This window comes from Felis catus, chromosome A3, assembly GCF_018350175.1.
Source record: "Felis catus isolate Fca126 chromosome A3, F.catus_Fca126_mat1.0, whole genome shotgun sequence".
In the NCBI taxonomy this organism is placed as follows: Eukaryota; Metazoa; Chordata; class Mammalia; order Carnivora; family Felidae; genus Felis; species Felis catus.
Window position 1 is genome coordinate 27,825,115 of NC_058370.1, and position 22,388 is coordinate 27,847,502.

A 22,388-nucleotide genomic window follows, 5' to 3' on the forward strand; every position below is an offset into this window, starting at 1 on the left:
TTCCGATGTTTCGGTTTTGTGTGGATATGGCTGAGGGTGGTGCCAACCGGTCCTGGAGAAACTCTGAAGCGGCTGGTGCTTTCTGATAAAGTGATGGTCTGGGGCCAGGGTGGCAATGGGGGCCTGACGACAGGGGCACGAGGGAGCGCGCAGGGGTGGTGGAGACGTTCTGCGTCTGGACGTGGGTGTGAACCTCTGTCAAAATGCATCGCGCCGAACGCTTTAAATGAAGGTATTTCGCTGTATGCACGTCATACCTCAACAAAGTTCATTTGAGAACACGTAGAACCTCCCAAGGCTGACTGAAGATATTATGTACATAAGATATATGTGCATGAGCTATTAAGTGCAGATGCCCTGTGGGTGTGGCCAAAGTCACAGGAAAGTGGGGGAAACATGGAGTCAATGAATAAAGGGATAGATAAGAGACAGAATGAATGAATGAATGAATGAATGAATGAATGAATGACTAAATGAGCAAGTGAATGAATATCTACTTCATCTATGGTGATGAGTTCACTCTGCATAGTCCCCATATATCAGATGGTCACGATCGGGGGTTGTCCTACCTCAACTTGCATATCTCCTGTGATGGGACACTCACTGCCTTATGATAGCATCCTTTCACTAGGACTGTGTGAAAGGCCTTTCCTCACATTAAGTTCATTTTCCTAGTGATCCTCCGACCCTTGCACTCCACAGACACATCTACTCCCCTCTCTGGGGACAGGGCAAATGCCACCAGTCTGCTCTACTCTGAGTTCTTTGTCCCAGATGCTAAGCTTCTCTGCCCACCAGATTCTGCCGGCACGGGGCTGACACCACGGTGGGGCAGCAGGAAAAAGAACAAGTACGTGGGCAAATAAAGCAAATAATTACAAGCTCTGAAGGAAAAAAAAAAGGGTTAGAATATCGGGGAGACCTTGGGGAGGATGAGGAAACAGGGAAAGCCTTTCTAAGGAGTTGGCATTTGAGCTGAGTCCTGAAGGATGTGAAGGAACCGGAAGAACCAGAGGAAGGGCATTCCAGGCTGAGGCAAGAGCAAGTGCAAAGGCCCTGAGGTCAGAAAGCAATGGGGAATTACGGGGCAGTCAGTCTGGCTGGAGTGGGATGGGCACGGGCAGGTCATTCAGAGCAATGATGGTGAAGAGTCTGGGATTATTTTTAAATCCAATCCTCAAACACTTTTAAGCAAAGAGTGGTATGATTGATATACTTACATTTTAGTAGACACTCTTACCGAATTAAAATTAACTGAAGGTTTTTCCAGTTCCGGTAGTTTGGCACTTCCAAAGGGATAATGAAATGCCTTCAAGGGACAGACTGTGTGGTTGTCAATGAAATGAGTGGCCTCCACGACGGGCCTGACCGGGTTTGAATCTTGGCCCTGCCTCATCCTCGCCGTGTGACCGTGGGCCGGGGACCTCATCTCTCCGAGCCTCAGTTTCTTTATCTGCAAAATGGGGATAAGAAGTGTACCCACCTCATGGGGTTGTTGTATTACATGACTTTGTATTTGGGAAGCATTTTTTTTAACGTTTATTAATTTTTGAGACAGAGCATGAGTGGGGGAGGGTCAGAGAGAAAGGGAGACACAGAATCTGAAACAGGCTCCAGGCTCTGAGCTGTCAGCACAGGGCCCAACGCGGGGCTCGAACTCACGGACTGCGAGATCATGACCTGAGCCGAAGTTGGACGCTTAACCGACGGAGCCACCCAGGCGCCCTGGGAAGCATTTAAACAAAATCAGAAGTGCTTTCTGTTGGTTACACAAAACAAAACAAAACAAAACAAAACAAAACAAAACAAAACAAAATGTGAGGCTTGCAGACGGCGAGACGATGAATCCTTTTTCCATCTCTTCCACTTCTGACTCCTGCAAGAAAAGGGCCCTGGGTTGGCAGGGGCGGGTCCTTCAGACCCTTGCCACAAAGAGAGAGCAACCCTAGCCAGATCTGGAGAAGCCAGAGACAGTCCGGTGTTTACATTGTTCATACTGACAGCCACATTTATTGATGTCACGTGCTACTGATTTTCCATTTGGTCTGGCTCTCTCAAGTTTCCTTTAACCCCCCCCCCCCAGCAAAAATGTCTTTAAGTAAAACAAAAGCAAATAGATTTACCGATTCAAAAACAATGGTCCCTGAAGGTGATACAAAGCCCGCCTGTCCCAAGTGGCCCATATTGCGAAGGAGGCTCTTGACGGGTTTTGAGAGATGTTTTTCTAACCTCCTCACTGCGCTCTCGGGGGGGAACCAGAGGACCTGCGTTGTGTTCTGTGCTGGGCCAGGCCTACCAGGACCCCAGTGCGAGAGAGGGATGCGCCTCAGGGACTCTGTCCACATTCAGGTCTGCATGAGCGTTGCAGAAAGGGCTCGGGGACTCCCAAACCTGGGGGTCACCAGGGTCCTTCCTCTCTCGTCCCTCAGATTCAGTTCCACCCACTGGAAAATCCTGGGACTCTACCTTCATATTACATCTGGCTTCTGATCGCTTTTCTCTACCCTGGTCCCGTCTACCAGCCACCATCTGCGCCCTGGTGACAGCAGCAGACTCCTCCTCCCCCTCCATTCCCATCCCCACTCCTCTCAGCAGCCAGAGCCAGAGCAGGCCTTTTCCTCTTCTCCAGGCCTCACACGGCTCCCAGGTACCTTGGAGGGAGAAACCAAAGTCCTCACCCCCTACCAGGCCCCTCCCAAGCTGACGGTGCCCGACTCTCCCGCTTTGTCACCGGGCCAGCCCCGGCCTTTGTCCCATCCCGGCTGCCTCCACCACAGGGCCCTCCTGGCTCTTTCTTGGACCCTCCGAGCAGTTTCCCACCTCAGGGCTTTTGCGTGGGCTGTTCCTTCCGCTTGGAACATGCTTCCCTCTGACATCTACAGGGCTTCCCTCCTCTCTGTTCTGTTCACCCCCACCTCAGCGAGGCTCACCACCTTACGAAATTCAAGATTTTCCATCTCTTCTTCCACCTTGCCCTGTTCTTCTCTCATAGTGCTTATCACTACTCGGTACTGCATTTTTACACCGTATGTGTGTTTCATGTGTGTTTCTTGCCCATCTCCCCTGCATGGACCTCAAGAGGACAGGGCTTTGCATCTGTTTTATACTCTGATGACCCCAGAGCCTGGAACGTGCCTGTTGTGCCATAGGTATCCCGCACCCATTTCTAGGGTGAGAGTCCAGGGAGGGGTGTGAAGGGTAGGGAGGCAGTGAGCCCTGCCCTCTGGTTCCCTCTCTGGTCATGGTTTCCTTCTGTTCCCGCCATCGTCCCTCACCCCCCCAAGGGTGGGACAGGACTGGCGAAGCTTGCCTCTCCGGGGAGAGGTTTCCAGCTGCAGGTCAACTGCTCTCTCCCCGACAAGCCTGTGGGGAGCCGTGGGGAACCCTCAAAAGACAGAGGGACCTGGGGGCAGACCGCGCTGGATTTCTGTGGTCACCCTCCTCCCAGCCCCGTGTTCTCATCTGGAAAGAGGGAAGCGATGAGACCGGATGCCCGTTGAGGGTGTATTGTACAGACAAGAAGACTGAGGCTCAGGGTGGTGAATCTGTCTTCAGGACGGCTGGGGCCTCGGTTCCCTCCTCTGTAAAAGGAGATTAATACCTCCTCCCTCCTAAGGTTGTGGCCAGGGTTAAACGAATTAAATAAAGCCTTTAAGCACCGAGTAGGGTCCGGCACACAGTAGGTGCTCAAGCAATGCTGGCTGCTACTGCTGTTGCTCTGAGAGGTGAACCTATCACAGCCAGCAGGTGGCAAAGTCAAGGTTCAAACCCAGGTCTGCGTGAGTCTAAAGTGACTCCCCCTCTCAGACACGAAACAATGACCATAATCGTAATGGCCACAAGGACAGCAACATGACCACCACCATCAACTCAATTCATTTCCACCCCATTTGGGAGCTCCAAGGGTTAGAGAGGAAGTTTATCAGGTGGCGGCACCTGCCTCGCGGCCACAGCCAGCCGGGACTGGCTGCTCCTGACTCCCTCCGCAAGGACAGGTTGGCGGCCACCGCGACCTCCCGCTGGGGGCGCCCCCCAATCCCGCCGCCTGGGGGGCCGGGGGTGGGGGAGCCCTGGGCGGCCCGGGGAGCCCCCCGGGGGAGGCGAGCGAGGCCCTCGGGCTCTGCAAGGAGCCGCACGGCCTGGAAGACATTACACGGCTGTCGGCCGGGGGGCGTCGCTCGGAGTTCCGGAGGGGGTCCCGGCGGCGGACACGCCGGCCGAGGGGACGGCCCCGCCACAAAGCGCGCTTTGTTCTGCGCGCCCCCCGGGAGCTGGAACCAATGGATTGGCGGCAGCTGAGGTCATCTGTCAGGCAGCGCCGGGGGTCAGGCCCGGGGAAGGGGCCGCGAGGGAGGGCCGGGCGGATGGCCGGCGGGGGTCCGTGTGTGCGGGCGGTTAACGGGGCCGCGCTCGCCGGATGCCCTGGGGCGGCCGCCGCGCGGCCGCGGCCTCAGTTTACCCAGCTATCCAGCAGGGAAGATCGCGCTGCCCTGTCCGCCTGCGGGACTACCGCGTCAAGTGTGGGAGCCCTGATTCCGCCGCCGACGGCCTTCCTGTGATGAGCCCTTCCTGCCTTCCCGCTCCGTGGGAGTGCTAGAGTGGGGAACGCACCCCAGGCGCAGAGTCGCAAGCAAGCAAATGTGGTGGCGAAGACGCACGTGCATGGGAGGCCTGGCGTCTTCCTCTGGCCCAGCGGAGTCAGGGCCTCTGCCCGGTTTCCCCACTTTGACCCTGGATGCCAGACGGGGCCTGCCTTTTGTCCGGGGCTGACAGGTGGGGCTGCCTAGACTCGAATCCAGGGAGCCCTGGTGCCCATCCCCCAAAGCCTCTGGTCCAGGGTAGAGCAGGGCTGGAACCTCCCCACCCCCACTCCCTTTTTCTGACTGGAGGCAGATTGGGTCTGAACACTTTTCTCTATCCCCCCAAACGACATCCCATGTATGCATTCATTCACACCTCCATCCGTGTGTGCCTCAGTGTTCCCATCCACACAAGGGACAATCAGACTTCTAAACATTCAGTAGAGGGTCCCCTGGGGGATGAGGCCATCAAGTCCAAGATATTGCCCAAAATATGAGTGTTTCTGGAGAAAGGGCTCATGGGTTTTTTTTGTTTGTTGTTGTTGTTGTTGTTGTTTTTTTGGATTCTCAACTCTTTACGACCCACAAAAGGTGAAGCACTGGTTGGAGTGCAGGGAAGGAAAGCAGCCCCCAAACTCTGCTGGAGGAAGAGGCATTTGGAATGGCCACTCCGGGGAGCAATCTGCTAGGACCTTAGAAGTTAGAAATTGAGCTAGGTGTCAGCTAGGCAGTCCCTCCCCTGGGGGGGGGGGGACAGTTGGGAGAGCACAGTGACAGCGGGAGATGTTCGTAGCAGCAAAAAAACCTGGAAAGCTCAAACGTCCATCCACAGGAACATGACTGGGAAATGGTGTATTCAGACCGTGGAATATGCCACACAGCAATTAAAAGAATGAGCTGGACCTAAACGGAATATATTCATCCACCAAACGCTTGGTGAACACTTACCACGCATCAGACACTGTTTTGGGCAGTGGGTCTGCAGGGATAGGACAGATCCAGTCTCGCTTGGAGAATGTTTTCTAGCAGGTGAGACAGACACAAACAGCCACGGAAGAGCATTTCAGGGAGTGTGATAAATGCCACAAAGAAAATAAAGCCGGGGCGCCTGGGTGGCGCAGTGGGTTAAGCGTCCGACTTCGGCCAGGTCACGATCTCGCGGTCCGTGAGTTCGAGCCCCGCGTCAGGCTCTGGGCTGATGGCTCGGAGCCTGGAGCCTGCTTCCGGTTCTGTGTCTCCCTCTCTCTCTGCCCCTCCCCCGTTCATGCTCTGTCTCTCTCTGTCCCCAAAATAAATAAAAAAAGTTGAAAAAAAATTTTAAAAAAAGAAAATAGGGGCGCCTGGGTGGCGCAGCGGGTTAAGCGTCTGACTTCAGCCAGGTCACGATCTCGTGGTCCGTGAGTTCGAGCCCCGCGTCGGGCTCTGGGCTGATGGCTCGGAGCCTGGAGCCTGTTTCCGATTCCGTGTCTCCCTCTCTCTCTGCCCCTCCCCCGTTCATGCTCTATCTCTCTCTGTCCCCAAAATAAATAAAAAAACGTTGAAAAAAAATTTTTTTAAAAAAAAGAAAATAAAGCCGAGTCAGGTGATAGAATGGTGGGGGAGGGGGACTGTTTTAGACAGAATGGTCAGGGGAGGCCCCTCTGAGGGAGACTCTGGAGAAGAGCAAAGACGATTAATGGGGTGAATGGCCTGGCACAGAGCGGGGGGGGGGGGGGTGAGAAATGCCATCTGCAAAATTATGTAAAAAACAGAAAAGCACGCTTTACTTACACGTTACACACTACATTATCACAAAGTCAGAAAAAAAGGCCTGGAGAGGGTATATGCTAAATTGGTGACGGTAACTGTCCCAGAAGAGGGGAGACAAAGAGAGCGCCGGGACTAGGACTCGCGTGGGCTTCCGCTTGCCTCTCATATTTTAATTTTTCATCATTTAGCATTCCAATACCTTAATGTTTAAAAATAGGCACATAAACTTGTGAAATTAAAAACCATTTTAAATCTTCCATGGTGAAAGGGGTAGGTTCCGGGCAGCGAGGGGCAGATGGGGTCCCTACACACGTTCACTGGACGCAAGTTCCTGGGGAGCAGTGGTTTGTCTGGGGAGGGGACCCACCGTTAGACTGGGGAGCCCAGTAGAGGAATGTGGCCCAGCCTGGAGGGTCCGGAAGCTTCTTGCAGGAGGTGCCTTCTTTGCTGAGCTTCAGACCATGTGGCTCAGCACCCCCAGTGTAGACTAGAGGAGAGGCCACGGTGTGTGTAAGACCACAGAGCGGGAGCGGACGGGGTAAACAGAGCCTGAAACTCTGGGCAGCTGACGTCCCGCCCTCACAGCCCGGCCCCTCCCTCCACCCTCTTCCCACAGCCCTCGCTCCGGAGGCTGGAGGCCCCGCCCTGCTCCGGCAGGCCAGAAAGCAGCGCCACCTGCTGGCGCAGGAGAAAAGCGCAGCTCTCAGCCTCCACTGAGGGCAACCAACCAGCCAGTTTCAAAACCCTGCTCCCCTTCTCGGACAATGAACAATCCCGATTCCGTTCCAAGTCGGTTCCTCACCGCCCTCGCAGCGTCTAGCAATGTCTAGACCAAGCTGCCTGCTTGGGTCCTATCTGCAGGGAGGGAAAGCCTTCCCAGGAAGGGGCAACCGTTCTGGTACCTTAGACCCGCTAGTGGGTCAGGAGGTGGTGACTCACATGAGCCAGGGGCACCTCATGACCGCAGTTTACAAAACGTGCCCTCAGCTTCCTGACCCTTGGTACAAATCTCAGGGGTAGACAGTCCGTTTGACAGCTTGGAAAAAGTTCCCAAGGAAGGGCTTGCCCAGTGTCACAAGCTGATCCCGTAACACGGGGTCCGGGACCCAGCCCAACGTGTGTGGAGGGGGGGTGTCAGAGAATTGACTCAGTCTAGATCAGTGGTCTCAGCCTGAGGTCCCCGAATGGCAGCACCAGCAGCACCTGGGAATTTGTTAGAAAAGCAAATCCGCTGGTCCCACTCCAGACCTACCAAGTCAGAAACTCCGGGGGTGGGGCCCAGCGATCCGTGTTTTAGAAAACCTGTTTGAGAACCTAAGCCGGCGGTCCGAAGTAACTATACCCCCTCGTTTTCATTAAACAAGCTTTTATTTGGGAATGTTTTTTGGTTTACATAAAAGTTGCAAAGATAGCCAAGAGTTGCTATATACTCTGTACCCGGCCTCCCCTCCCTCATCATCTTCCATTTTCCATGTACATTTGTCAAAACTAAGAGACTGACATTGGCAGGTTATTAGTGAGTAAAATCCTGACCTTAGAGCTCCAACCACTGTCCTTTTTTTGTTCTAGGATGTCACACTCCATTTAGGACTACATTCATTTTCAGTTTTTTTTTTTTTCAACGTTTTTATTTATTTTTGGGACAGAGAGAGACAGAGCATGAACGGGGGAGGGGCAGAGAGAGAGGGAGACACAGAATCGGAAACAGGCTCCAGGCTCCGAGCCATCAGCCCAGAGCCCGACGCGGGGCTCGAACTCACGGACCGCGAGATCGTGACCCGGCTGAAGTCGGACGCTTAACCGACTGCGCCACCCAGGCACCCCTCGTTTTCAGTTTCAACTGGTCACCTCAGTCATCTTTCCCTGGGACAGAGAATGGGTGGGAGAGCAGTTGTCTTTGTTACTGAGCTGGGGAAACTGAGACTGGAAAACACCTGGTGACCTCAGGTCACCCCAGAAGGGTGATGAGAGCAAAGCCTGCCTCACTCCGCACCCTTCCTGCCCCTCTTCCTTTCACCCAGGACTCTTATTTTCAGAAGTCCCTTTGGAATGTCCCACCTGGCCTACCTCCAACAGCCATCTCAGACCCTGGGATGCCTCTATGAGAGCAGGCCCAGCCCTGGGAGAGGTCCAACCCTGCCCCATTGCTTCTTCCCCTAGATTGAAGGGCCGGGACAACGTGTTGGTAATTAACCCTGGCTTGGGCAGATCAAGGCCCTGTGCAGAAAGAAACAGTTATTTGCCCCCGCACAGCCATTTGTGACTGATGAAAAATGCCGCCAATTCTTTGCAGTTTCTCCCAGTAAGAGGTGTAGTCTGTTTTGCCACTCCTCGAATCCAGGCCAGTCATATGATTTGCTCTGACCAAAAGAACTTTGCAGAAGTGATGTCTTACCAATTCTGGGCCTAGAACCCAAGAAGCCTTTTAGCTTCACTCACTCTCTTGACACTCTGAAGCCATCTAAATAAGCCTGAGCTGACCTGCTGGAGAGACCACACGGGGGAGGACTAAGTCAACCAGGCAATAGCCTGCCAAATGCCCGACAAGTGAATAGGGCTATCTTAGACCATCCAGCCCCATCCAAGGTTAACAGCTGACGGCATGCAGCCTCAGGAGTGACCCTGGGCAAGACCAGAACTGTTGACATGTGCCCAGCCTGACCTGCAAACCCACAGAACTACAGGCAAATGAATGATGTGCTTTTAGCTGTCAAGTTTGGGGATGGTTTGTTACACGGCAAAGACTAACTGATACACAACTCCTCATTTCTCTCTTGGTAATGGGATTCCAACTTTATTTCAGGAAACAGTGCGCCAGTCCCAGGAGATGGGATATGAAGGGTCTCCTCAATATGAGAGTTCTGTCCCCTGCCATCTAAACTTTCTTTGCAGCCAGGGGTGGGAATGGTAGCCGGTTTGGGCCAAGGAGACCTAATGGAAAGATGCAGGGGGACAGAACAGGAAATAGGCCTCCGAAAAAGGTTTGGCTTTATGATAGAAGTTGAGAGTGGGCTTGGCCCTTCCTCCTCCCCCGCACCTTTCTTCTTCGAACGCAGCCATGATTCCTGGAGGTACAGCTGCCATCTTGGACCATGAAGTAACAAGCAGTAAGGGAGAGGCCAAAAAGAATCACAGAGATGTGAGCTCTACCTTCTCTGGGGTCCTGCACCCATACCGCCTGTCTCCAGAATTCATGCTATGTGGACGAACCTCTCTTTGTTGAAACCACTGCAGCCTAGGCTTTCGTCTACTTGCAGCCGAATGTATCCCGCATACTGGGAAATACACAGACAACAATGCAGAAGGATCCTTGTCCTTGGGACTCCGGAGCCAGGAGTCTGTAGCTCTCCAAACCCATCTTCTTTTCCATCCCATTCTCTCAAAAATACCTTGAGGTCAAAGATAGGACCCCATTTCCACAGCAGCGGGATCTGGGGCTCCCACGCTGTTCGGGAAGGAGTCCCAGGCCTTGCGGCGAGTGGAACAGGTGCTCAGAGTCAGACCTCCCCCTCAGGCACGGAGAGGCACCCCTGTACGCTTTCTGCATGGCCCAGCCCGCTGGAGGCCAAGTGTGTCTTCTGGGGCCTTCGCAGGGTTGGCAGGGGCCACGGCGGCTGCTATTGTAAGTCCGGCGTGGAAGCGCCCAGGTACACCCTGAGGTCCGAGAGGGTGGACTGGACGAGCTTGGCGGGGATGGTCTCTCGCTGCAGCTGCCGGTAGGCTGCGTAGCGATGGCAGCCGCCAAAGGAGTAGAAATAGTCACCACCCTGGGCCCCTTTGATCCAGAGGACGTCGATAGGGGGGACGCTGTCGGGATCCTCCTGGAGAAGAGGGTACAGGGTCAGTGAACACGGCACAGCACTTGGTGGTTTGCAGAGGAGACGCTGTTGAGCTCCTACAGGGTGCTCACGCTGGCTCGTGAGAGCCAACTGTTAAACACTCGGCAATTTGGGGAGCTGCCTGTCACCAGCTCGACAACTTGAAAATCAGCCACGGTGGTTTACATCAGGGAAACGAGCCGGTGCCACGAGGCTTTCCCCCCTGCTACAGACCAGGTTGTTACACACTTGTGTTTATCATTATGCCACAGACACGCGATCTGTTGGGCCCTGTTCTAGACTCTGGGAATAAGGTACAGCCAGAACGGGACGGACACAGCCCCTGCCTTCATGGGGCTCCAGTCCCGTGGGGCGGATGGAAGGGAAAAGTGAGTGTTGGCGTGATGAATGCTAGGAGGACGGTGACACAGGTCGTGGGTGGCCACGGGGCCTCTCTGAGGTGACAAGGGAGCAGACATCGAACACAGAGGAGCCAGCTTGGGAAGAGAGACAGGTGCAATAGTTTAGAATCAGGGCCCGACTGATCTTGGACAATGAATGTCTGTGCCTCAGCTGTCCCATCTATCAAACAGGGACGTCTTAGAGGGAACAGCAAATGCAAAAGGCCAGAACAAGTTCACCGCGTTGGAGGCATGGGCAAGGAGGCCAGTGTGATCAGAGTGGACACGAGGTCAAGGGTACAACAGGTCAGGAAGGTCAGCAGGAGCCAGACTGGGCAGGTCTGTTTCTAGGAGCAGTGGATAGGCCCTGGAGTGTTTTAAACAGTGGAGGGTGATGTGATTTGATGACCATTCTAGGAAGCTGTCATGAGAGCAGGCTCGGCGGGGTGGGCAAAGTCAAGAGCAGGCGAGACCGAGGTGAGGCCTTAGCAGGCGTCCAGCGAAAGACGCTGGACAGGGAGAGGAGGACAGGTTTGGGACATGGGGGCAGATCTGAGATGCACGGGGTAATGTAAGGAGAAGAGAAAGAAGAGAACCTTAGTTGACTTTCTGTTAGGGCCCCGAGCAGCCAGTGCAGGGCAGGTGGTCCTGTGAGTAGGGAGAGCCTGGGGTGGGGTCGAAGGACTGGGCACAGTGGGGAGACCACATTAGACAGCGCCCATGGGTTCTCTTTTTTTATGCTTATTTGACAGATTTATTGATACATTTATTCCACAAATGATTCGTAAGCAGTAATGCCCAGGGGTTACAGGTTGGGACTCTGGAACCCCAAAAAACCTGAGTTTGAATTTCAGAGCCTCCCCTGAGCAGCTGGCGGACCCAGAGCAAGTAGCCTTGCCTCTGGGAGCATCATTCCTCATCTGTAAAGTGGGAGTGGGCGCTCTATAGGGCTGCAGACGAACAGTCACAGAGCTGATGCATGTGAGGCGTAGAGCACAGTCTGCCTGGCAGTGGGGCACTAATGAGGGGGAGTGTGCTGGGTGGGCCAGGTGCTGGGGGCACGATGGTGGGCGGGCAGCATCACAGTCCCCCGAGACGTCCATGTCCTAATTCCTGGAGCCCGTGAACATGTTGTTACCTTACAAGGCAAAAGGGACTTTGCGCATGGAATGCAGTTAAGGATCCTGAGATGGAGAGATTATTCTGGGTTATCCAGATGGGCCGAATGTAATCACTGGCGTCCTTGAGAGTGGAAGAGAAAGGCAAAAGAGGAGGTCTGATGGTGCTGGTTTTTTAAAAAAAAATTTTTTTTAAACGTTTTTTATTTATTTTTGGGACAGAGAGAGACAGAGCATGAACGGGGGAGGGGCAGAGAGAGAGGGAGACACAGAATCGGAAACAGGCTCCAGGCTCTGAGCCCTCAGCCCAGAGCCTGACGCGGGGCTCGAACTCACGGACTGCGAGATCGTGACCTGGCTGAAGTCGGACGCTTAACCGACTGCGCCACCCAGGCGCCCCTGATGGTGCTGGTTTTGAAGATGGTGGAAAGAAGCCATGAGCCAAAGGATGTGGGTGGCCTCTAGAAGCTGGGAAAGGCAAGGAGAGGGATTTTCCCCGAGAGCCTCCAGAAGGAATACAGCCTCGCCGACACCTTGATTTTAGCCCAGCGAGACCCATTTTGGACTTTTATATATTTTTTATTATTTTTTAAGTTTATTTATTTGGAGGGAGGGAGGGAGGGGGGGAGAGAGAGAGAGAGAGAAAGAGAGAATGGGAGAGGAGCAGAGACAGAGGGAGAGTGAAAGAAGATTCCAAGCAGGCTCCACACTGTCAGGGTGGAGCCCGACGTGGAGCTCAAACTCACAAACCAGGAGGTCATGACCTGAGCCCAAACCAACCAGCTGCTTAACCAACTGAGCCACCCAGGAGCGCCCTCCCTCCCCCCATATTGGACTTTCAAGCTACAGAACTATGAAATAATACATTTGTATTGTTTTAAGCCACTAAGTTCCTGGTAATGTGTTACAGTTGCCAAAGAAAAGGAATACATGTGGTTAGCAAAGACAGGCTTGGTTCTTGCCCTCACAGAGCATATGCTTCTAGCATGGAAGCCAGGTGTCTAAACAGGCCATAAAAACCCAGTGGGATCAGAGCTATGCTGGTGGGCACACAGGTGTCTGGGGGCCCACAGGAGGCCACTAACCCAGTAGGGGGCATCGGGGAAGACACTGAACACTGGGACCTAGAGAGCAAGAAGGTATTAGAAACAGTAGACATGGACGAGTGCTGGCAGGGATCAAAGCCCGTGCAAAGGCCCCAGGGTGGGAGAGCAAGTACATGGCTAGATCCTTCGCGAACGGCCCGGCACCATGCTAGTGGTGAGGAAACAGCCAAGATATGACAGAGCCCCTGCTTCTGTGCATGAGGTGGGGAAGGCAGACGATAAAACACAAACAAATGTATAAGTTAGGCGCACAGAAGTGCGTTATGGAGAAATACTTCGGTTTATAAGGGGAGAACTTGAAAGCCAGGGCTCTGTTAGCCAGGGTGGAGAAGGGGGGGCTGAGGCCTGAACCAAGAGAGGGAGCAGGTTTTGTGGCTATCTGGGGGGAAGCAGCTCCTGGTAGAAGGAACAGTAGTGCAAACTCTAGGTCTGAACACCATTGTGAGGAGCTGTGGAGGTGTCTGGTGGGGCCTTGGGGTCTCACAAGGTCACCTGGCAAGGGTATGATGGGGTAAGATGACCTATGCCATGCAGGCCTAGCCTGACACAACTCTTCCCTCCCTCCCCCAAAGTTCCTGCCGGGATCGTGTCCCCATTCTTGAGCACCTCAATGCTGGGGCTGACCCCTGTCCTCTCCCAGTTCCAGTGTAAACAAGGCCCACCCAGCAGACATGACATGTCCAGAGCCACCGACTGTGACAGCCAAAAGTGACGGCACGGCTTCACTCCAGCGAGTGTGGTGGCTATGCTGCGGGGCATCGGGGCCAGTCTGTGCCACTTTCAAAGTGCTTGACCTTGGACAAGTTACTTAAAAAAAAAAAAAAAAAAAGCCTCCGGTGCCTCAGTTTCCTCGTCCGTAAAAGAGGAACAGTATCCACCTGACTAGATACAGCGCTAGAAACAGCTCCCGGGGGCTGCAAGTGCTATCTTTATAAATAGACTCAGCGATCGTTATTTTAGTTATCTGGTCCAATCTCCTGCCGGCCCAAGTGAGGAAACAGAGGCCCAGAGAGGCCCAGCCCCTTGCTCAAGGTCACACAGCAAATGCTGAGCTCCGGCGGCGCCCGGAACCGGTCCCGTCTCGCGTCCGGGGCGACCTCCCTCCTGCGGAACCCTCCCGCCGGCCGGCCTCCCAGGGGCCTCACCCGGATCGCGTCCACGAGGCTCTGCACCTTAGCCGGGTCCAGCACGGACGGCAGTGGCCGGATAAGCACGCGCAAAGGGACGTTGTGCACCGCGGCGATGCAGCCCGAGTGGATGCTGCCGCCCTGCGCGCCGCCGCTCGGCCCGGGGCCCCCAGGGGCCCCCCGGCCGACCCCGGCCCCGGCCCCCGCCCTGCCCAGCGCTCCTCCGGCTCGCAGCCCCATCGCGCCGCCGCCCGCCCGCCGCGCCGCCTCCCGCGGGCTTTAACCCCGGCCGGGCCGTACCACTCCGCGCGGGCGGCGGGGGCGGGCGCCGGGGCGAGAGCGTGCCTCCCCGCCCCTCAGTGGTCCGGCCCCGCGCTCCCCGCTCCCGGCGCGCTGCGGCCCGCGCGGCCCTCGGGCTGTCCGCCGGGGGGCGCCCCGCAGCCTCCCCTCCGCCGCGCCGCGTCCCGGAGTGGAAGCGCCCGGGCGGGCTGACTCAGGGTGAGTCTGCAGGTCGCGGGGCGGCGGGAGGGGCGCGGCTGACGCACCGGCCGGGGTGACTCAGGCTCGTGGCGGGCGGGGGCGGGGACGAGGGGGCGGCCGGACCTGCGGAGCCAGGATGAGTCGGCAAAACGCCGCAGTGCGCGGCTGCCCCGGCCCCGTGGGAACCTTTGCCGGGATGGCCAGGGAGGTGATACTAATACCGACAGGAGCCAAAGGACGAAAGCTGGCGCCGGCAGACACTCTTCTGCACGCTTTGCGTGTGTATTAACTTATTTAAGCCTCCAAACAACCCCGCCAGATAGGTGTGGCCATTATCCCCCTTCTACAGATAAGTAGACTGAGGCGCGGCGAGCTTTAAAGGATTTGCCCAAGGTCGTGGAGCCAGTTAACGAGGCCGAGCCCGGGTTCAGCTCCAGGCTGCCCCTCCAGATTGCATTTTGTGCTTCCCTGCTGGCTGCCTCTGTGCAGCCAAAGTAACTGTCACAAGGAGCCTTCTGGAATGCTGCTGACAGTGTGTGGGCACTGCCCCAGACACGCGGACTGTCTCATCGCATCCTGGCTGCACCACTACGATGTAGGCGTTGGGGCCAGAATTATTGCACTGCTTTTCCAAGGTAGGGCAGCTGGAAACGAAAGTCATGCGAGCCTGCAGCCCCGGGGCCACTTACAGGGCCACCGCCACCTGTTTACGGATGTGGACACGAGGCTGCAGGGGGTGGTGGTGATGGCTTGGGCCCAGATATGCTGAGTGCCAGCCCCACTCTCTCCCCTTCCAAGTCCTCTCTCCCCTCTGGTCCGGGTTCAGCACCCAGTGTTTTCCGAGGCCAGGGGGAGGTAAGCAGAGGCTCCTGGTTTAAATTCCAGGTGTTGATCAGCCGTCTATGGCAACCTTAGGACTTTGGCCCAGATATGCTTGGGTTTGGGTCCCCATTTGGTCACTACCTAGCTGTGTGGTCTCAGGCAAGTCGCTTAACCTCTCTGAGTCTCAGCGTTCTCTTCTTTTAAAATGGTTGTGAGGAGATCGTGGGAACACTTAGAGATAATGGCCAACGGAGGGCAGCGTGGGGGGGGGGGTAAGTCAGTGTTTACACAGCAGTAACCAAGGAAAGTGGTTCGATCGTGAGCACCCAGAGTGCTGAAGGGGAGGCCATATTTGATTGAGAGCATCAGGAAAGGGTCCCTGCGGCCGAGGCATTCCGACTGGAAAAGGGCTTGGTCTTGGAGAGGGAGAGGGAAGAAGCAGGTGACAGTTTAGGGTGTAGGCTCTGAGGTCACATTTGAATCGTGGCTCTGCCACCTGGTAAACTGTGTGACGTGGCGTGTGTGGGGGAGGGTAGCTCCCCTTCTCTTGCCTCAGTTTCTTCTCTGGCTCGCCAGGAGAGTAGATGAGAGTAACACACTAAGTGTTTCGAAAGGTACTTGGCGCAGACAAAGTGCTGAAGAAAAGGCAGGCAGGAAGGACATTCCACAGCCGCAGTCGCAGCCTGAGCTCAAGCAAGGAGGCGGGGCGGGTCTCAGACCTGGCGACCGACAGACAGGCCTCTCTGGTTTGATTTGCCTCCTCCTCCCCCTGGTTGGCCTCTGCACGGGGGAAATGCAGAGTCACCCTCTTGCCTGGAGAAAACAAGAGACGGTGCGCCCTGTGGGGAGGGGAGGCTGCCGCCTGGGCTGGTTACTGACGGGCCTGAACTCGTGAACGGCCCGTCGCGCAAAGCTGTCACGAGTGTGGATTGTGAGAATTCACCTAAGCGTCCGCTGCATCGGCCCCGTGTGGCCACTGTGGGCAGCGGGTTCTTCGGTTTTCGTCCTCTGTGTCCTAGGTTTTAATCCTTGACTTGCCCCTTGTCCTCAGAAGGCTGAAAGCGTTCACATCACTACACAACAAAGGTAGAGCTTAGGACGTCCCTCGTTGCTTCTTTTTGAGAGTGAAGAAAGCTTTACTAACCGTTCCTTACTGGTCTTCCCTGCCCAGGAGCCTTTTCCCCCTAAGGTTTTGGCAAGGGTTGTATCGCATGCCCATGCCCAATGGCCACGATTGGCGTAGCTTCGTTGGCGGAAGTTGGAGAGCCGGCCTCTACACAGTACCTTTGTGTTTCATTTTGGATTCTCCCAAAAGTAGACGCCGGGACAAGGCCTGGGCGCAGGTAGTCTATTGGGGAAATATTCTAGTTACTACCGCTGCAGAACAAACCGCTCCAAAATTCAGTGGCATAAAATCACCACTTTGCTATCCTCGCAGATTCTGTGGGTCAAGTACTCAGACGGGGCATGGTGGGGGCTGCTTGTCTCTTCTCTACAACGTCTGGGCCATCAGCCAGGTGACGCAACAGCGGGGAGTGACTTGATGGCTCCGGCTGGAACCATCTGGAGGTGACTTCATTTACACATCTGTTGGACGGTATTGCCTGTCAGCCGGAACACCTCCATGGCGCCTCTCCATGGGGCCTGGGCTTCCTCATAGCTGGCTTCTAAGAGTGAGTGTCCTAAGAGAACCTGGCAGAAACTTCGTGGCCTTTTCCAATCTAGTCTTGGAAGTCATATAGCATTCTTCCTGCAGTGTTCTATTTGCAGGAGCTGTCACAAGTGTCCTCCCTCTACCCCGGCTCAAGGGAAGGGAAGGGGACAGAGACTGTCTCTTGATGGAAGGAATAGGAAGGTTCTAAAAGAGCTTGTGGGTGGGAGGTGTTGTTGTGGCCATCTTTGGAACACACATCTACTGTAGGAGGCGATGCCAGGAAGTAGTGGGGAAGGGAGAAATGCCAATAAAGGGTATATGCTGATGAGCGGGTTAACTGGGTGGGCAACTAGGGCTCACCCCTGCTAGGGACTCTCTGAAGAAGTGTCCTGCATCGTGCATCAGAACTGTCCCTCTGAGGGACAGGGGGCTGAGTATATGCTCACTGACTCCTGTCCCTCCCTGGTTGAGGGTGGCCTGAAGATGTGAAATTTCGGCCATTTCTGGTCTCATACACCAGGCGTTTGGGTATGCAGAGGACTTTCCTGAATGTTTGGGAAGATGAAAGGATTTTGGCGCCATAAGAGGAACATTACATTTTAGATTCTCCCCGCCCCCCCCGAAATGCGCTTGTCCATTTCTATGTACAGGATCCTGCCATGTTGCTTTGGTCTCTTTGCCTCTCTCTTGTTTTCCTCTCCGTCTTCTCATTGTCGTTCGTAGCAACGCTTGAGTTTCCTGTTCTTATTTTAGGCAGGAAGTTGGCCTCTGTCTCCTGCAGCTTCGGTGCCTGCGGGGCATCTCCTTGGGGGCTTGGACAGTTTCACACGTACACCGCTTCTCATAGTCCCAAAATGACTGCTGGTGCCCATGGGGACAGGCTCCTTCTTCACTTACGTCTTAGCTCAGCTCTCACTTAGCTATTATTCCAAAATACGGTAGACTGGGTGGCTACAACAATAAATGCTCATTTCCCACCGTGCTGGGAGCTGGAAGTCTGAGATCAAGGAGGGGTGAGCCCCTTCCCAGTTCACAGACTGCTGTCTTCTTGCTGTGTTGTGGGCGAGGGAGCTCTCTGAGCCTCTGCCCTCAAGGGCACACATCACATTCACGAGGACTCTGCCTGCCCCCAAACCCCACCTCCACATGCCATCGTACTGAAGATCAGGCTTCCACATATGAATTTCGGGGGGGGGGGTGGGACGCACACTCAGTCCATAGCAGTTCACGTCCAGAAGAGAGAGAAACCTCCCCCAGCGATGATGGGGTCAAAGCCTTTCTCTTGGGTCTGGTTCGGCTGGCTTGAGTCAGCATTAATAATGTTCCCCAGAGACATACCATGTGGGAGCTGCTTAAGCATGGGTGCTGGAGCCTGTCACCCACTGGGGTGACCGTGACTGGCCCAGAGGAGACCTGTCAGCCACACCCCTGAGGTCAGCCTCCTTTGAGCCACTCAGAGGGGCTCAGGGATGGGTGGATGTCTGGACAGATGTGAGGTTTGTTGCTGAGGAAGGGAGGAAGTGAAGGCCTGAGTGTCAGTGTCAGGGGCTCTTGGCCCACCTTGGATTTCAGCTGAAGTTGTGGGGGGAAGCTCTGTGCAAGCCGGGACTCACCCAGCACTGCCAGCTTCCCAGCCCACGCTCCCTGTGTCGTCTACATGTTCCATCCCTGCGGGAGCTTGGCTCATTCACCAGCACATGCCAGAGACGTTAGGGTGTTCACTGCTGGGGACAGGAGCTGGGGGGCAAAAGCCAGCCTTCCATTGTCACGGGTGGGCACATTGTGAGAGGTGTTCCAGACCATTTGGAACTTTCCAGACCCTTTGCAGACACCAGCAGTACCCAGGCCTGTTGTTGTAGCAGTGACCTCACTAACACACTCTCTGTCTTATTCCTCTTGCCCGCCCACCCGGGTTCCTAGGATCACCTCCCAAAGACACTGCCTGCACTTGAATCTCAGGCTCTGCTACTGGTGGGGGGAGGGGCACAAAACTAGGGCAAAGGGCCAGTTTCATAGGTCATCCCCAATAGTTCTTCCTGTTGCCTGGGTTAAAATTACACATCTCTTACTCGATGTGTGACCTTGGGCCAGTCAGTCACCTGTCTGTGCCTCAGTTTCCTAACCTGCAAAATGGCCATAATGATGTCACCTAATTTGTAAGGCTGTTGGAAGAATGAAGAGAGAGGACGTGGGCAAAGTCCTTAGAACAGTGCCCAACACACTGTAAGTGCTCAATAAATATGAGCTGTTTGATTACATTTTAAATTAATAATAGATCTTGAAGGTCTCTCCGTGCTTTTGTACTTCCAGACTAGTCTCTCAGTGTGTTAGCCAAGATTCTTGTTTGCAAGTGACGAAAGCCAGTGTGAATTAGCTTAATGGAAATGGGGACACTTGGCTCCCTTGACTGTGGGGTGAAGCCGGGCCTCAGGGAAAAGTGGGTTCGGAGATGTCTTCTCTGTCTCTCGCTTGACAGAGGGATTACCTCCACCTTTTGATAAGAGAAGGCTTAGACGAGAGAGGTTTAAAACACTAAAAGTGTAACCTTGCATGGAAAAGAGTCTGGAAATAGGAAATCTGGGGCTGGGTTGGTGGCCCCGTGGTCACTAGGGGCACAGACCCTTTCTATCTGTCCACTCCATCTTTTTTTTTTTTTTAATTTTTTTTTCAACGTTTATTTATTTTTGGGACAGAGAGAGACAGAGCATGAACGGGGGAGGGGCAGAGAGAGAGGGAGACACAGAATCGGAAACAGGCTCCAGGCTCCGAGCCATCAGCCCAGAGCCGGACGCGGGGCTCGAACTCACGAACCGCGAGATCGTGACCTGGCTGAAGTCGGACGCTTAACCGACTGCGCCACCCAGGCGCCCCATGCCCTTCTGGATTAAGATTGATGTTCCAGTGTCAGCCTGGAAGGAGGTAGAGAAGTGGAAAGGCAAAAGGTCATGACCCCCTCCTTTTTTGGGGGGCTGTCTCGGAACTTCCGTATAATACGTTCCCTTGCACGTGCTTGGTCAGAACGTGGTCTCACGGCCACCCCTGGCCGCAAGGGCAGCTGGGATATGTAGTCTGCATTCAGCGTGGCAATGTGCTCAGCTAAAACTGGAGTTCTCTTACTAAGGAAAGCGAGCAGGGATAATGGTAAGTAGCTAGCAGGTCTTATGACTCAGAGAGGCAGAGAGAGGAAATTTCCAAATTCTAGCCAGATGCCCACATTTGAGCCAATCAGCCATGGCCATGAGGGACAGAGACTTTTTTTTTTTTTTTTTTTAAAGCAGAAGCTGCCTTTATTGATTATGACTTAAATGTATGTAGTTCATTAAAAAATAATTACTGGTCGTTCGTCTGCTATCGGCTAGGCATTGTGCTAGACCTAGGGGATTTTATGATGAGCAAAAAAGACACTTCATTCTCAGTCTCGTGAAGTTTATAGTCTGGTGGAGGAGACAGATAATGACCAAATAATCACACTGATTAACGGAAAAGTGTACTGATGGTAAGTGCTCTAAATGAAGAGCATGTGGCCCCTGAGGAAGTGACAATGCAGCTGGGAGATGAAGGATGAAAAGGGGCTTAACTCCTGAGGGTGGCAGTGACAGCAGTTCAGATAGAGTACGTCACTGGTGGTGAGAACCGCTTGTGCAAAGGCCCTGTGGCAGGAGAGAGCAAAACTGCTGCAGCGAGGCAGCTGGCCACATGGTTGAAGATTCAGCTAGACTGACTGGAAGAGCCAGGCCAGGTAAGGAAGGCTTCAGAAGCCACCCTAAGCGCGTTCCACTCCCCCGCCCAGGATGTCGTTGAAGTGTTTTAAGTAGAGAAGTGGGGGGAGTGGTAGTGACATGATCAGTAAAGATGCTGCATTTTTGAAAAGAACCCTATGGCTGCTGTGAGGAGAGGAAGGGAGGTGGGGGAGGCAGAATGGATCCAGGGAGGCCAGTGAGAAGGCTGGTCCCATTGTCCAGGTAAGAGTTGATGGTAGCTGTGGACGAGGGTGGGGATGGAGAAATTTGAGAGGAAGCTGGTGACAGATTAGATGCTAGGGCAGGGGAGACAGAGGTGGGAGAGGGGACTTCTGGGTCTTTTGGCTGCAAGCTGGGATGGGTGCTGGCGCCATCCACAGAGGTGGAGAACCCTGGAGGAGAACCACACCGCAGCCTCCGACTCGGGCTGGTCTGCGCGCCGTTGGGATATTGGGAGTGGAGGTGGCCTGCAGGCAGATACGGATTTGCAGCTTAGAGAGGAGGTTGGAATTGAGAATGTGAATGTGCGCATCTGCTTGTGGGTGGAAACTGAGGCCATGGGTGTCATGAGCTCATTTTCCCCCCCGAGGGTACGGTGAGAGGAGGAGAGCCTAGGAGAGAACCCTGAGGGACACAAACCTTACAAGAAGGGACAGGAAATGAGTTTCCTTCCTTGGGTGCAGATACGAGCACCTGCAAAGTCGCTCGATGGAGGACCGGAGAGCTGAGCCCCGGAGGTCTTCCTCTGAGAGGACTGTGAAAAGCAGAACGGATTGTTCTGCCAGTTGAGGCGCTGAGGGCTACAGCGGGGCAAGCCTGAGCTGACGGACTTCAACAATAAAGACACTCCCGTCACAAACCGCGACGTCCAGAGGCAGCATCCTGAGCGGGCTTCAGGGACGTTTTGTCAGCGCTCCCTGGTGTCATCAGGGATATGGGCTTTTCTCGTCTCTCCGCTTTGCCATCCAGGGGGTGGGCTTCAGGCTAAGGCTGGTTCCCTTCAAGGGCACGAGATGATAAGCTTCCTCGTTCATGTCCAGGGAGAAGAGAGACTTGGCTTCCTTTCTCTTAAAGGAGAGGGAGAAGCGGACTTTCCTGAAAGCTTCCAGCGAGCCTCTCCTTAAGTTTCACTGGCCAGAACTGAGTCACCTCCCCATTTATCAGCCCCTAGGGGGTGAGATTACTTTTCATCCGGTCAGGACCACCCCTTAAGCTGATGGTCAGGTCCCAAATTGCATGGCTGCCAGTCGAGGAGGGAAGGACGGGATCTAGATAGTGGGAGCCAGCATCGATTCCCATCTCCCTCTGGGGCGCCTTCTGTGTCGCATGCTCGAGAGTTAAAAACTACATTCTCAGACTTCCTTGCAGCCAGGATGATGACAGTGAATTAGGTTCCGCCCGTTAGATGCCCCGCTGCGGAGTTCGGATGGCAGAGGTGGGCAGGGGCCATTTTCTTCTTGCCTTGTCTCTTGCTGCTGGCGAGATGGTCATGGAGGCCCTAAGTTTTCTGGGACAGTGTTCCAGTGTTGGGCCACCAGCACAGTGGGAGACAGGAGACCGTTTTAAAGGCAGTGGCAGCGGCCCCCTGACCCTTGGGTCACACCGATAGTGCTGTGTTCTTGAACTCAGTAGTTCCAGGGAGCCTGCTGATATCCCTGTCTGGTTTTGGAGGAAGTGGCTGCTCCCCTGGTGGGCCGGTTCTGTGGAGATGTTCTAGGGGGTCCAGCTGAAGGCTCTTCCCCTTTGGTCCTTCCAACAATTCTGTCAGCAGCAACTCCCTGCTGTGTTAACCA

At 54.6% G+C, this 22,388-nt stretch overlaps 2 protein-coding genes across 4 annotated transcripts in view; one reads left to right on the forward strand and one right to left on the reverse strand.

Moving 5' to 3' along the window:
- Nucleotides 1-7,678: 7,678 nt before the first annotated feature.
- Nucleotides 7,679-14,154, reverse strand: SRXN1 (sulfiredoxin 1). Its single transcript, XM_006929901.5, has 2 exons — nucleotides 13,918-14,154; nucleotides 7,679-10,150 (listed from the first exon to the last, which is right to left on the reverse strand). Exons 1-2 carry the CDS (start codon nucleotides 14,137-14,139, stop codon nucleotides 9,947-9,949), a joined length of 426 nt encoding a protein of 141 aa, XP_006929963.4. The 5' UTR covers nucleotides 14,140-14,154; the 3' UTR covers nucleotides 7,679-9,946.
- A 150-nt stretch (nucleotides 14,155-14,304) lies between these two features.
- Nucleotides 14,305-22,388, forward strand: part of FAM110A (family with sequence similarity 110 member A) — a 132,240-nt gene continuing 124,156 nt past the window's right edge. The window contains exon 1 of one of the 3 annotated variants that reach the window (XM_045053785.1): nucleotides 14,305-14,397. The gene's annotated coding sequence lies outside the window, so the exon portion shown is untranslated. Of the gene's footprint in view, nucleotides 14,398-14,507; nucleotides 15,015-20,202; nucleotides 20,595-22,388 lie in introns of those variants that run through there. The other 2 variants (XM_045053783.1, XM_045053784.1) reach the window with 2 other exon arrangements.